This window comes from Amphibalanus amphitrite, unplaced genomic scaffold (assembly GCF_019059575.1).
Source record: "Amphibalanus amphitrite isolate SeventyFive unplaced genomic scaffold, NRLGWU_Aamphi_draft 000103F_arrow, whole genome shotgun sequence".
Lineage (NCBI taxonomy): Eukaryota > Metazoa > Arthropoda > Thecostraca > Balanomorpha > Balanidae > Amphibalanus > Amphibalanus amphitrite.
In genome coordinates this window covers 198,679-213,327 of record NW_024881598.1, presented here as the reverse complement: position 1 = coordinate 213,327, position 14,649 = coordinate 198,679, and the positions used below count along the sequence as shown (strand labels likewise).

Below are 14,649 nucleotides of genomic sequence, written 5' to 3'. Positions count from 1 at the left end.
CGAGCGGCTCGGAACACCACTGGCAGACGCGCGACTGCCTCTGTGAGCAACACATATCGCTCGGCTGAGCTCTGGCTTTGGTTTCACATGGAGATTTGGCTCGGTAAAAGACACCGGTCGGCTGATTCCACTGCATGACTGGTCTACGACTGGGGCCGTTGACTAATTGGCTAGATAAGATAAGATCACGCTTCCTTCTCTCGACTACGTCATTCGGGAAAGCTCGGGTACCATGATTACGTGTGAAAGACCTCAGTCTGTTAAGCATTTCGTCATCACATGGGCTAACATGGGCTGCGTCACACAGCCGGCGCCGTGGGGCGGACCAAGGCGACCATGGGGGTTCCGCCAGCACCTCTTTGTACGGACACGGCGCTGCAGGCTAAACATTGCACGTACCTCGCGTAACACAAATTACACACACGCATACAGAACGCACCGAGCAGCTGCGCTGAGCGCCGCCAGCCGGCAGCCTTTGTACTGTAGAGGGCGCGTCGGCCAGAGGGGCCGCCACCGCCGCCGCCGCCAGCGCTCACCGGCGGCCGGCGCTGCGCAGCGAGTAGACCGGCAGCGGCTGGCCGGCGGCCTCCACCACCACGCGCGGCCCGTCGCCGCCCAGCTGGGACGGCCACCGCGCCCCGGACGGCTCCGGCGCGCGGAAACGGCGCCTCTTCTTCGGCGGCAGGTGCGGCGAGGTGTCGGCGGCCAGCGCGGCGGCGGCAGCAGCGGCGGCGGCGCGGCGGGGGCGCGCCCGCGACGGCCCCGGCTCCTCGTCACACGGCGACACCCACGAGCGTTTCATGGAGGGCCGCACGGGCGGCGCCGCCGCCGCAGCGAGGTCCGCCGGAGAGTCTCCCGGCCGGCCGAGCGCAGTGTGCAGCCGAGCCGAGCTGTCCGAGAGCTGCTCAGACGTCCCCGAGTTGTGGACCTCCTCGAACGCTGAGGCGGCGGGCATCCCGACTGGCGAGACGAACAGAGCGGCATCCCGCTCGGCCTGCGTCCAGGACCGCTCGGCGGATGACGGGGGTGGAGGCGTGGGCGGGGGCGCCCAGCTTTTGATCACAGAACGCGATGCGGAAGCCGCCGGTGAGCCTCTGTTGGAGCCGGCGCCTCTTGCAGAGCTCAGAGTCTTCTCCGGGGTCACAGAGAAGGACGACTCGCCCTCGAATTGTGACGAAGTGCATGACTGCTCAGCCGGAGAGAGCAGCTCCCAGGCGCGGCCAGCCGCCGGCGAGCGCTGCTCCTGATCGGGCGTCTTCTCTGGTGAGGGTGACAGCGGCGAGTCGCGCTCAAAGCGGGACGGTGTGCACGACTGGTAGGCCGAGGAGAGCGACTGCCAGGCCTCCCCGCTCCACTCAGCTGACTGAGAGATGGACGAGTCGCCCTCGAGCCGCAGCGAGTGCGGCGGCGTCTTCTCTGGTGAGGGCGACAGCGGCGAGTCGCGCTCGAATCGGGACGGCGTGCACGACTGGTGGACCGTCGACAGCGACGACTGGTGGACCGTCGACAGCGACGACTCGGAGTGGTCGGCCTCCGGGCGCGGCGGGGACACGGCGGCGGCGGCCAGTCTCCTGGTGACGCGCCGCGCGGCCGGCGGCGGCGACACCTCGTCCAGTTGCAGCCGGCGTCGGACACTGGCCACCGGCAGCAGGTTGGGCATGGTGCGCGCCGCCGCTGGCAGCGCCGGCGAGCAGCGCGGCGGCGAGCACGGCTGGCTCGGCACCACGCGCACGCGCGGGAACAACTCAATCTCGGTCTTGACCGGCGTGGACGCGGCCATCGGAGGCGCCGCCGCCTCAGCGTCGTGCTCGACGTGCCGCTCGTCGATGGCGCTGTCGGAGCGGCTCTCAGACGAGGCGACGACGTCCGTCTGTCGGTGGCGGTCGGGCCGCCAGCCGCCGGGCATCAGCAGCACCAGGTCGTCGCTCTCCACACTGGTGTCCTCGGCCAGGATGGCCTCGTACTCGAGCAGGCCCGGCACGTCCTCGAGGGCCACGCAGGACTCCTCGGCTCCGCTGTGGTCGAGCGCCGCCTCCTCGGCGTAGCCTGCGCCGTCGGGCAGGTCGGCGCGGCTGTCCTCGCACTGGGAGCCCTCCAGGTCGGAGAAGTACCAGCCGGACGGCCGGCGCACGTAGTGGTAGTTCTGCGGGCACACAGAGACGGCCGGTCAGCGGCGGCGCTGCAGTGGCGGCGCTCTGCAGTCCGACCACGGCACAAATACGCGGTACAGGGCCGCTGCTCGGCCACACAGGGCAGTTAGAGGTGGGGCTCAGACACAGGACCAACTACAATATCGACCACTTTTATCGAGTTCTGATGTTTGAGACATGAAATACCAATACCTTCCCCCGGATTACCATTAGGTAATCTGCCTATCACTGTCCTGTCTTCATCCAGGAACACAAAATGGCAGGTACTCGTGTCCGATTGGACGATTAAAAAAAAAAACATGGCGACGCTATGGTCAAAAACGGCACGGCACGGCCCGTAGCACATTCAAAACAAAATGGCGCCGGCTCCCACTGCGGTAAGGAAAGAGAAGGGACACTACGTGACTTCGTCTCGACCAAACACATCTGTAAGGACAGGGCGCCAGCTGAGCCCTCGCCGGTGCCCCTCCCCCTCCCCCTCCCCCGGCGACGGCCGGCCGGTGCAGTAGGTACTCACGGCGAACCGGCTGGGACTGTCGAAGCCGCTCTTGTCGGGCGACTTGGCGCTGCTGGCCACTGACAGTCGGCCGGCGAACGCGGCCGGGATCGGCTCCACGTCGCGTGAGTCGTCGCGCTCGGCGTCGATGCGTCGGATGTCGAACGGCGGGTCGTCGTGGTCGCCGGTGGCGATCTGCTCAAAGTCCAGGTCCTGGCCGGGCCGGGAGGGGGGGGGGGGGGTGGCAGGTTAGAGTCAGACCCAGCGCCGGACACTGGAGTCCCAAGCAGGTGTCGCTTAGGAGGGGACTAAAATGTGCACAACGTGAAATTTTACCAATCGTTGCCGATGAAATGACCTAACAAAAGTAGGCGATTCACGACATCGATCAAATTTAGGTATAGATGATAGCGCACTAGAGTATTACGATCACAGACCCTCTGGCTCTGTCCTTATCCGGGAGGGCGCGTCACCCACCTGGAAGAAGATGTGTCGCGGGATGTCGTCGTTGGTGAGCCGGTGGCGCGGCGACACGCGCAGCAGCGCCTTGACGAAGCTGAGCGCGGCCAGAGCCAGGGCGCGCTCCTGGCGCGACAGACGGCCGAACTTCTCCTCCAGGAAGGAGCGCGGCACCTCCACCGCGCCGCCCAGGATGGCGCTGGGGGGGGGGGGGGGGGAAGGGGGTGTCAGTGCTGAGGCGGCCCCGCTGGAGCTGCCGGGTCATGTCACCGGTCACGCTCTGCCACATTGGGGCTGTGACTGAGGGGCAGGGCCGCGGGGAGGGGGGTGGGTGGACGGGGTAGGACCCGCGGGGTGGCGGTGGGTGGACGGGGTAGGACCCGCGGGGTGGCGGTGGGTGTACGGGGTAGGACCCGCGGGGTGGCGGTGGGTGGACGGGGTAGGACCCGCGGGGTGGCGGTGGGCGGACGGGGTAGGACCCGCGGGGTGGCGGTGGGTGTACGGGGTAGGACCCGCGGGGTGGCGGTGGGTGGACGGGGTAGGACCCGCGGGGTGGCGGTGGGTGGACGGGGTAGGACCCGCGGGGTGGCGGTGGGTGGACGGGGTAGGACCCGCGGGGTGGCGGTGGGTGGACGGGGTAGGACCCGCGGGGTGGCGGTGGGTGGACGGGGTAGGACCCGCGGGGTGGCGGTGGGTGGACGGGGTAGGACCCGCGGGGTGGCGGTGGGCGGACGGGGTAGGACCCGCGGGGAGGGGAGGTGGGTGGACGGGGTAGGACCCGCGGGGTGGCGGTGGGTGGACGCCGCTGACAGCTGGCCGCCGCCGACTGCAGGCCGCCAGACGGTGTGACGCACGCACCGCCACGGCAGCCGCCGGGGGCCAAGTGTCCGCTGGGCGCCAGCCCCGCGCCGCGCCGAAACAGCCGGACCGCTATTTTTACAGCCGGGGCGTCGGGCGGTCCGGCGGCGGCGGCCTGTGGCTCACTGTGGTGCGCTGTCCACTGTGCAGGGGCGGGATTCGGCCGCAGGCGCCAGCCCCGCGCCATCCCTTCACCAGGGGGTGGGGGGAGGCGGCAGCGGCGGGACATGGGCCACCGGCACGAGCGGCCGCGGTGGGGGAGGCGGCAGCAGCGGGACATGGGCCACCGGCACGAGCGGCCGCCAGTCGGCTCCGCTGCGCACACACGCAGCTCAGGGCGACCCTGCACACGCCGCCGGGTCCCGGCACACCGGTGACCAGGCCCGGGTCAGATACGGCCGGACCGCCGCGCTGGGTGACCTTCAGAGCGGGGTCCGCCGGTCACCGTCACTCTGCTACTCCGCGGCCAGCCGGGCCTCCACGTGGATAATTAGCAGTGCAGGATTGGTAATTAGAGGCAGAGCAGGACCCGCGCTGCACCGTTCCACATCACCTACAACCGAACCCGATACAGGACAAAACGGATACGGTGTCAGGTCTATAGGAGCTCAGAGAGTGCACGTACATTTGAACCCATGTATTGAGACCACGGAGGCGGGTACTAACCATTCGAGTTCGGAGATCTCCTGACCCCGGAACGGCAGCTGTCCCACGATCAGTTCGTAGGCGATCACTCCCAGGCCCCAGAGGTCGGCCTCCTGAAACAGACAGACAGACAGACGCACACGGTCAGCAGGCGCAGCCACTCGGACGGCGCGGCGCGCGCACTCAAAACTTTTTTACTACCTCCTGGAGAGTTCATTTTCATCAAACCCGCAAGATAATAGTATATTGAAAGGGTAACTCGCTGCTACCATTATGTGCATAGTAACGGTACGTGGTTAATATGAACTTATTCGCCAGCGAAGAGTATTATTACCATGTAAATATCAATATTACTCTCGCGATCCAGAACATCACGAAAACTCTTTCCTCCTGGGTATCGTGACTCGGGTACAGATAGTCGTTTCATGCGTGGATCTTGTTTACCCTCGTGAAGATGATATTTGAAATGGAAACAATCAGCCAATCAGAAACGAGATCGGCCGTTTGCGGTTTGAAGGCCGCGCGCATCTGTCAGTTTTCGGCCGTTGGTCTCCGAGAGCGGATGTGAGCAGTGTCGGTGCCGCGCGGCGTGGCCGTTGGTGATTGTGCTTGTGTGTTGTTCATCGCCTATAGAGCCTCTGTGGACATTTTATTGTAAGTACCGATGTGCTAGAGCATTGCGTGCCGTTGAGTGGTGCTAATTTGACCTGGTTAACAGGACCCCGTGCACGGCCACGTGGCCTAGTGTTGTGAGTACGTACATTAATTTTGTTGTGATGCTACAAGTTTATGCATTTTGTTGGTGACTTTGAAAAAGCCTTGCACTGTAGTGATCCAGTCTCATTATCTCACGCAGACGGGCGACCACCCAGGAACGCCGTCGCTCACTTCAAATATTGTGCGCTCTGCCTAATCCAATATGAGGGCGCTGAATGTCTTGTATTCATATTCAAATTGCATTCAAGTTGTATCGTGGTGTTTATTTACCGCTTGTGCATTGCTGAACGCTTTGTATAAATTTGTATGAATAAGTGAAGAGTCTCACAATGTTCATGGTTGGTGTGCCCCTCGTATTGTTTGTACGGAAGCCAAATATACCTACAGGGTGTCCCATAAGTTCCTTCTCACCTAAATTTTTCTTTTAGAGGCTCTCTTATTTAAAGCCACGCTTAATTTATTTTGTAACTGAGCTTTTGGGGTTGCCATGGCAACTGTGAATGTGCTCCACGGTAACTAATTCGTCTAGACAAAATATTTTTTGCCAGAGAGTTCACTTCCTGTGGAGACGGCTTACGCCACAACATAGAGGTCTCCGACACGGGAACGTCTCGGTATTTAGTCCACACTGGGCCATTCACGACGGTTGAGGGTGATTGAGGCCATCCAGTATGTAGCCAATGTCTGTCGCTAACTGGACGCACAGTCAACAAGTGACGCCGATGATTTGTCGGGAGTCAATCGCTGCAAGTTTACGCTCTTTTTTGTCAGCTTTCACGAGTGAGCCATGTGGCCAAAACTGTGTGGCGCCAAAATGGCCGTCAAAAAGGTCTTAGCGTTAGAAAGTTGGTAAACAGGCTTTTCAGGATGCATTACCAGCTGTCTAAGAGTATCATTTCGGGGTACCTAACTCAAGGTGACTTAAGCTCTACTTACCGGAGGGCTCAAAACAGTCAAAAACGTCTTAAAATGGCCAAACATGTGTTTCGTTATGCCTGAGGCTAAAAAACTGAAGGGCCGATGACATCAATGTGGTCATCTGGACTACCTAGTCCGTGCTCGAGATAAACCACCGGTGCAAACCCCAAATCGGTCCCATATGGGTGACGTAAAAGGCTTTTTTGTCATCCCGCTTTATTCCTATGCAAAAGGCCAGGGTCACGGTAATGTGGGGTAATATACGTCCAGACGCTGATGCACAATGCGATTGATACTCCAGAAACAGTCTTGGGACGCAGAATGCTTCTCCAAGAAGATCTAGTAGGAGTTTCAGCTTTCTAGCTTAACTCGAACCGCAAGTATGACCACATCTTTTTAGGAGAAAATGGCATCCGGGAGGTCGTAGGCTCATCTTCAAGCACGACAGTGCATCAGTGCACAGGTCAAGCAAAGCTTAGAAGCAGTGCCAGGAGACTGTGATAGGCGTGTGTGGTAAGATCACATCCCAGCCAACTCATCGGATCCAAATTTCATAAAAATGTGTTGGGAATATAGAAATCGAGGCTCGTCGAAGCGAAGCGGTGTTTCAGCATTGAGGAGCTCACGGCGCATGCCAAGTCAGTCTGGGCTAACTTCAAGCCTGCTATGCTGCCAAACATGCCAGTTGGCATGTCGCAGCATGTATTCATGTGTTTGCCTATGAAATGGGGAGCACATTGAGGGGTTATAAACATATCAAAACGCAATGTACTCTGTTTTACATGCAAATATAAGGTGAGAACGAACTTATGGGACACCCTGTACATTGTTGCTCTTGAAGCATTTTTTTTTTAGTTGGTGAGCTCCGGTTAACAGAAGCTTCGTGAAGCTTCTGAAGGAAGCGTCTGTGGGTCTGTTACCATCCTCTGGGGGGTTTACACTAAAGGAAAGAGTAAACATTACCATGTGACAAAGGGTAGGCCATAAGAATATACTCTCTGTAGGAGGGTAAAGCACAGAGTAGATGATGCGTTACTCCCTAAAAAAGGGTTCCGTTAAAGATTTACCCTTTCAAAGAGTGTAACCCAAAAAATGTTACACTCTAGACAAGAGTAAATTAAAAGAGTTTACCATTCAGAAGATGGTAAAAAACGTCTGTGTGTCATGTTACCCCTCCCTGGCGAGTTTACTCTTCATGAAAGAGTAAAATTTACCATCTGGAAGGTGGTAAAAAACGTCTGTGTGTCAAGCTACCATGCTATGGCGGGTTTACACTTCAGGAAATGGTAAAAAAGTTTTCAGTGCGGGCGAGAACCGGCGCAAAGTCCCTCCTCGTGCCGGCCCGGGCCATCCGCTCACTATCATTCGCGCCCCTAAGCGCCGATAGGTTGGCCCTATTACTGACTAGTTAGGAGACGACTGACGGACGTCTGATCGTAAGTATATACCTATCGGCCGGCTGGCGGACGTCTGATCGCTGATCGCGGCGAGGCTTAGCGCCGCAACTGGCTTTGCTGCCGGGTTCAGCGTGCGGTTCTACCACACCCTGTCCAGAAGGCTCAGCAGACTGTATAGCGCGTCCTGTCCAGGGGGGCTGAACAGTCTCGCCGTTCGGCGTCAGCGGCTCTCTGACTCTCACTTTTCCCGGCCGCGGCCGATACCAAAGTCCAATCGTCCCGCAGACGCCGACTGGTGGGTGCCGCGGCCGGGGCAAAACGCGACGTCACTCACGGTGGCCTAATCACCTTTGCGAATATCGTCTCTCAGAGACAGGTATACTATTGCCCACGTTGATGCTGAGCAGGAGGCCAAAAAGCGCACTGTCAATTGCAACTGGCTCTGCCCGCCACCGGAGTCTGCGCTCCAGCGTCGGATCGGCGCCGCCCCACCCGTCCGCCGCCCTCCCCGTCCAGCTGACAGTCGAGTCGGCGAGCCGCGCGCAGCGCCACAGTGCGCCGTCCCACTGACCCGACTGGTGGCCGGCGCGCCAGCGGTCACCCAGGCCAGGTCAGCGCCGGCAACGGTCAGCTGGGAGGAAACGCCGCCGGCACCGGTAACGGTCAGCCGGGAGGAAACGCCACCGGCGCCGACAACGGTCAGCCGGGAGGAAACGCCGCCGGCGCGCGGCAGGCAGCGTCCCCGTCCACCGCCGTGCAGCGGACCGCTGCGGCCGCCTGACAACAGGCCGCTGAGCCGGGCGGACCGAGGATGGAAACACTGGGCGGGCCGGGGATGGAAACACTGGGCGGGCTGGGAATGGAAACACCGGGAGAGCTGGGGATGGCAGGCCGGACGACCGAACCTAAGGTTCGGTCAAATCAGAGAGCAGGATGAACTCAAGTCGTGGTTTGGTCGGTTCGGTCGGTCCAGATCGGGTCAGGTATGGTCAGAACATGATCGTCAAGGTCGGGTCAGATATGGTCAGGACTGGGATCAGGACTGGTCAGAATTTTTCCTCGCCGCCGAGCTGGTAGGCTGATCAGTGCCTGAAGCCGCCGGTCTGACGTCCGGGCCAGGCTGGCTGCCCGAACGACGAGCGCTCCCATTGGAAACAGCACAGCTCGGACGCCCCCTCCCCCCTCCCCCCCACCCCGCTGTGCGCCGGCGGCGGTACCAGAGGCAGTGGCAGCGCACCTGCCGCCGCCGGAGACCTGTCCTGCAGCCCGACAGCCGACAGCTGCGCGATGGAAGCATCCGAGAAGCCGGCCGGCTGACGAGCTACAGAGAACAAGGACAGGCTCGGGAACTGGGGGCAGAGCGCGGGCGGCGGGCAGAGCGGGGCGGAGCGTGGCGCCGCGATCGGTCGGTACTCACGAAGCTGTACGTGGTCGCCGCGCAGAAGCTGCCGCTCGACTGCAGCACCTCCGGCGCCATGTAGTCGGGCGTGCCCGTCTTTCCGGTGACGTGCGTCTGTCGGAGACAGGGCCGGGCGGTCAGAGCGGTCAGTATAGGTCGGTCCAAGCGGCCGAGTCGAGACCGGCGTATGCGGGCCGGGCCCCAGCCGGCCGTCCCCGGCTAATACGATGATATTGCGCCGGCTGCGGCGGCGGCTAATATGAGGGTCAATAGTGATCAGTTTCCGGGAAACAGCGACCTGGCGTGGAGAGGCAGCGCGGCCCTCACAGCTGGCCGGCTGGCCCCGTCTGCGGCCAGCCGGCCAGCCGAAGAGAGAGAGAGAGAGAGAGAGAGAGAGAGAGAGAGAGAGAGAGAGAGAGAGAGAGAGAGAGAGAGAGAGAGAGGAGAGAGAGAGAGCGAGAGAGGAGAGAGGGGGGAGAGTTGGGGATAGGGAGGGGAGGGAGGAACTTACCGACTCGCCATCCTCGAACAGTTTGGAGAGGCCGAAGTCGGCCAGCCGGATGTGCCCGTCGCCGAAGACCAGGATGTTCTCCAGCTTCAGGTCGCGGTACATGATGTTCAGCTGCCGTCAGCGGGGCCGTCGGTCAGAGAGGACACTCGCCGACTGTACACGTATATGACAGGGCACAGGGCGCTGATCGAGGCGGTGTATAGGATGTGACACAATCGCAAAGTCAACACTGCCCCATGAGCAGTGCACCCCTTTATCGAGACTTAAATCAAGAAAAATAATTATGATCGAACAGAGTCAAACATTCAGTGAAGCTGCATATTTAACGGCCAGGCCAGTATGTATACCTACCCTTTGCTGTCAGGTGGGACCGTCACTGGACTCCCGGCCCCCGCCCTGTGGAGCTGACTGAACTCCCGGCCCCCGCCCTGTGGAGCTGACTGAACTCCCGGCCCCTATCCTGTGGAGCTGACTGAACTCCCGGCCCCCGCCCTGTGGAGCTGACTGAACTCCCGGCCCCCGCCCTGTGGAGCTGACTGAACTCCCGGCCCCTATCCTGTGGAGCTGACTCACTGCTGAGTGAACTCCCGGCCCCTACCCTCCCTGTGGAGGTGACTGGTGGCGGTCCCATACCCTGCGGAGGTGGCTGATGGCCCCATCATACCCTTTGGAGGTGACTGGTGGCCCTACCCTGTGGCCTGTGGAGTGGCTGATGGCCCCCATACCCTGCGGAGGTGGCTGGTGGCCCTACCCTGTGGAGGTGGCTGATGGCCCCTACCCTTTGGAGGTGGCTGATGGCGGCCCCTATACCCTGCGGAGGTGGCTGATAGTCCCATACCCTGTGGAGGTGGCTGGTGGTCCTACCCTGTGGAGGTGGCTGAACTCCGCGGTCGCTTACCTTGTGGAGGTAGCTGATGGCCACGCAGAGCTCTGCCAGGATGAGCCGGACCCGGTGCAGGTACTTGATGTAGTTGTGGTGGAACATGCGGCGCAGGTAGCCGGGCTTCTTCTTGGGGTTGGTGCACGGCCCGGCCAGTGAAAACAGGTCCTTACCGGCCGCGAACGCTGCGCAAAACAACAACAACACCAGTGTTAGCGACACCAGCTCATGGCCAACAACAGCAACACCACAGCCACAACAACGCCAGTGTCAGAAGGAGCAGCTGGTCAGCAGGGAGATGACGGCCAGCTGGTGGAGACCGCCCTGATGACCTCAGCTCTTCCGCTCGCCCGTAAGTCACTGCACACCTAGCTACTAGAAACGGAGTCAGGCACGCAGGTGCGCGATACCTGTAATTCGGAGCGGCTGCATCTCGCCTGGGTGTTACCCGGTATGCGGGGGTCGCCGATGGATTATGCGACGCGTCAGTGGGACTGCGCCGCGAGTGGCCGGAGCGGAGCTGGAGCCGGCACGGGCCGCGTCTCCGGCCGGCGGCGGCCGGCTGACGACCCGCTCTCCGCGGCCCGTCCCTCCATCGACCGACGCTCCATATCGCGGCGGCGGAGCAGTGTGTGCAGGGCCGGGAACCGACGGGGGCCGCCGACACCGGCCCGCTCAGCTGCGCAGCCGGCTCGGCACGGCGCTGACACACCCCTCAGTGAGCCCCAGCACTGACCGGCGGCGGCGCGACCGCCCAGCTGCCGGCCGACCCCGACTGCCGCCCGCCCAGAGCCACCCAGGCCGGCCCGCCCAGGGCCACCCAGACCGGCCCGCAGGTGTCCGCGAGCTGTGTCCGAGCGCCTCCCCCGCCAGGAGGGAGCTCTGATTGACTGACACCGCCACCAGCCGCACTGAGGGACTGACGCCGCACTGAGGGACTGACACCGGCCGCACTGAGGGACTGACACCGGCCGGCCGCACTGAGGGACTGACACCGCCACCGGCTGCACTGAGGTACCGACATAAGCCGCACGGCCGCACTGAGGGACACCGGCCGCACTGAGGGACTGACACCGGCCGCACTGAGGGACTGACACCGACACCGGCCGCACTGAGGGACTGACACCGGCCGCACTGAGGGACTGACACCGGCCGCACTGAGAGACCGACACCGGCCGAACTGAGGGACCGGCCGCACTGAGGGACTGACACCGGCCGCACCGAGGGACTGACACCGCCACCGGCCGCACTGAGGGACACCGGCCGCACTGAGGGACCGTCACCGGCCGAACTGAGGGACCGGCCGCACTGAGGGACTGACACCGGCCGAACTGAAGGACCGACACCGGCCGAACTGAGGGACCGGCCGCACTGAGGGACTGACACCGGCCGCACTGAGGGACCGACACCGGCCGAACTGAGGGACCGGCCGCACTGAGGGACTGACACCGGCCGAACTGAGGGACCGGCCGCACTGAGGGACTGACACCGGCCGCACTGAGGGACCGGCCGCACTGAGGGACTGACACCGGCCGAACTGAGGGACCGGCCGCACTGAGGGACTGCCACCGGCCGCACTGAGGGACTACACCCGCCGCACTGAGGGACTGACACCGGCCGCACTGAGGGACCGGCCGCACTGAGGGACCGGCCGCACTGAGGGACTGACACCGGCCGCACTGAGGGACTACACCGGCCGCACTGAGGGACTGACACCGGCCGCACTGAGGGACTGACACCGGCCGCAGCTGCACAGACAGAGCGGAAGCAGGCCGCCGCACAGTGCATACTGCACACACAATTAAATGTCAAGGACAGGCCCAGCGAACGGTGTCCAGGACTGCAGAGAATTATGAATCGAATGTAACGTGAAACAAATGGCGGGGCGGATCTGGTTACGGGAAACTCATTCTATCTCGCTGCTTCCTGGAACCTCATGCCTACTGTTCTATATCCGTTCAACGCGCTGGCCGAGAATGAGCGACCGCGGGGGCAGAGGAGCCAATTAGGCAGCCCTCGCGGAGATCGGGTCATGGAGGCGCTATCAGATAAAGATGGGCCACTGTACCGTCCTGTCACCGACGGCAGGAAACTGACCGCGCGCGGAAACGGCGCTGCACATCACGGCTCGGTACGGTGCGCCACGGCACCGCACGGGACGGCGCGGCGCGCGGATAGTGGCTACTGGCTCAGCCGGCAGAGCGGCGGCATCTGACCGGCGTCACCCGAACAGGGGACGGGGCGCACCGCCCGCCGCGTCCGACCAGCTGGCCGTAAACAGCCCGTGGTCCAGACCGTGTCCAGAGGGCACCGGCCGTGTCAGGAGCCCAGGCGGCGCCACAGCCAGCGGTATAGAACGCTGCACTGCCGGACAGCCAGCGGTGGAACGCTGCACTGCCGGGCCGGCCGGCTCAGAGCTCCCCTCCCGTGCCGCTCCGCCCCCAGTCGGTGTGCGGCAGGAGCGCCGCACACCGACTGGGGGTGCGGGCTGTGGGGTGTAGGTATGGGTGTGACCAGCCGGCCGGGTCAGCGAGCCGCCAGTTCCCTCTGCCTGTGGCCGCTCTGCCCAGTGCCCACCCACCCAGCAGCCTTAGAGCGGACTGGCCGCCTCGCTGCCACCTGCTGGCCCGCGGCGGGCCTCTGGCCTCTGCGAACACAGGTGAGCTCCGCTCGCCACCTGGCGCGGGTGTGTGTGTGTGGGGGGGGGGGGGCTGAGGTGGTCCGCGCGCCCGCCGCCCGTCCCGAGCCAGCTCCGCGCCCGTCCCAGCCCAGTCTCTCGACAGACCGATGACGTCGTCACACTCCCGGCCGCCACGACGGGCGTTTTTTTCGGTCTCTCGGTCTCGACTTTGGCCGCGTCTCGGGCGCGGCGCACCGACCCTGGGCTCGGCGGCCCCGCTCGGCAGCCAAGGTCGGCCTGCCGAGCTGTTTGTGAGCGCCGACACGGGTGCGCCGCCGCACGCTGCGCACCTTGCATAACGGCCGGGTCACAGACCCCTGCAGGACGACCTCACACCTACTGTCGGAGCGCCGGGTGCGTGAGGGCGCCGACCGACCGAGCCAGAGGGAATCCGCGCGGCCGCCGGCCCGGCCAGCTCCGACAGAGCACAGCGGACAGCGGACAGACACGACGCTCCCCCTGACTCCTGGCGTAGCTGCGCTGCGCACTTCGGCACTCTTTTTCCACAAACCTCCTGAGCCAAGTGAAAAACCAGCTCGCCTCTTTGTCTCCTACGGCAGGCGGTCGCACAAAGAGGTTAGTTCTCGGTCGATTCGAGGTCACCGCAGCGCCGGGCTTTGTTTGCCGAAATACGGCGTGATTGGAGTCCCGTGACCCGAGACGTCCCTGCGCCGGCCGGCCGGCTCCGCACGGCTCATAATACGAAAAACCTTGATCGATAGGCCAGGTTCCGATCGAAAAAAAGGAAATGAAATGTGAAGACAAAAACGTCAAGTGTGTAAATGTTGCCGCTAGGTGGTGTGCGTCGGTAAAGCCCGAATAGTCCGGCTCGTGCACCCATTACCACCAGGCCGGCGGTGCAGTTGACGGCTCTCGGACTCGCACGCAGCAGCGCCGATCAGCTGGTGGCGGCGGCCGTCCGCCGGTGGCCGCCTGTGACCCACATGTGGCAGAGGTGCGCCGGTCGATGGCCGCCGGCGTCTCTGCCGACGGGGACAGCCGCGTGCGGATCGAGGATCGAACGGCGCGGGGAGTGGGCCGACGGCCGGCCGGCGCGCTCCCCGAGCTCCCCGCCAGCGGCACGTGCACAGCGCCCGACCCCGGCTCCCGGGGGGAGGGTAGGGGAGGGTGCGGAGGTGGGCCTCCCTCCGTGTGTGTCAGAGGACGGTCAAAGGTGCAGTGTCTGTAAGAGGGCCCGCTACCCCGGGTCATCACCCTGCGCTGGCGGAGCGAGCGGAGCATCACGCGCCACGGGTCAGATCGATTCGGCCGAGGCCGCCGCCCGGAAACAGCGGCTTCCACAAAAACGGCACAGAACACACCGCGTTACCACAGCGGACCCGGTCCGCGCGGCTGGTACCGACATCGACGGCACCGTCACCGGTAACACAGACGTGACGGACGGACAGCGCGGGACGGACAGCGCGGACAGACAGCGCGGACAGCACGGACGGACAGACAGCGCGGACAGACAGCACGGGCAGCACGGACGGACAGACAGCGCGGACAGACAGCGCGGACAGACAGCGCGGACAGCAG

The 14,649-nt window shown here is 63.2% G+C and overlaps 1 protein-coding gene across 1 annotated transcript in view; it reads right to left on the bottom strand.

The window, feature by feature from the left end:
* Positions 1–532: 532 nt before the first annotated feature.
* LOC122380648 (myotonin-protein kinase-like) overlaps positions 533–14,649 on the bottom strand; it is a 34,632-nt gene continuing 20,515 nt past the window's right edge. Inside the window, exons 4-11 of the mRNA XM_043363995.1 lie at positions 10,449–10,615; positions 9,551–9,661; positions 9,058–9,153; positions 4,630–4,721; positions 3,124–3,304; positions 2,668–2,859; positions 752–2,143; positions 533–619 (exon numbers count right to left, since the gene is read on the bottom strand). Of these exons, the coding sequence (XP_043219930.1) occupies positions 533–619; positions 752–2,143; positions 2,668–2,859; positions 3,124–3,304; positions 4,630–4,721; positions 9,058–9,153; positions 9,551–9,661; positions 10,449–10,615 (2,318 nt within the window). The remainder of the gene's footprint in view (positions 620–751; positions 2,144–2,667; positions 2,860–3,123; positions 3,305–4,629; positions 4,722–9,057; positions 9,154–9,550; positions 9,662–10,448; positions 10,616–14,649) is intronic.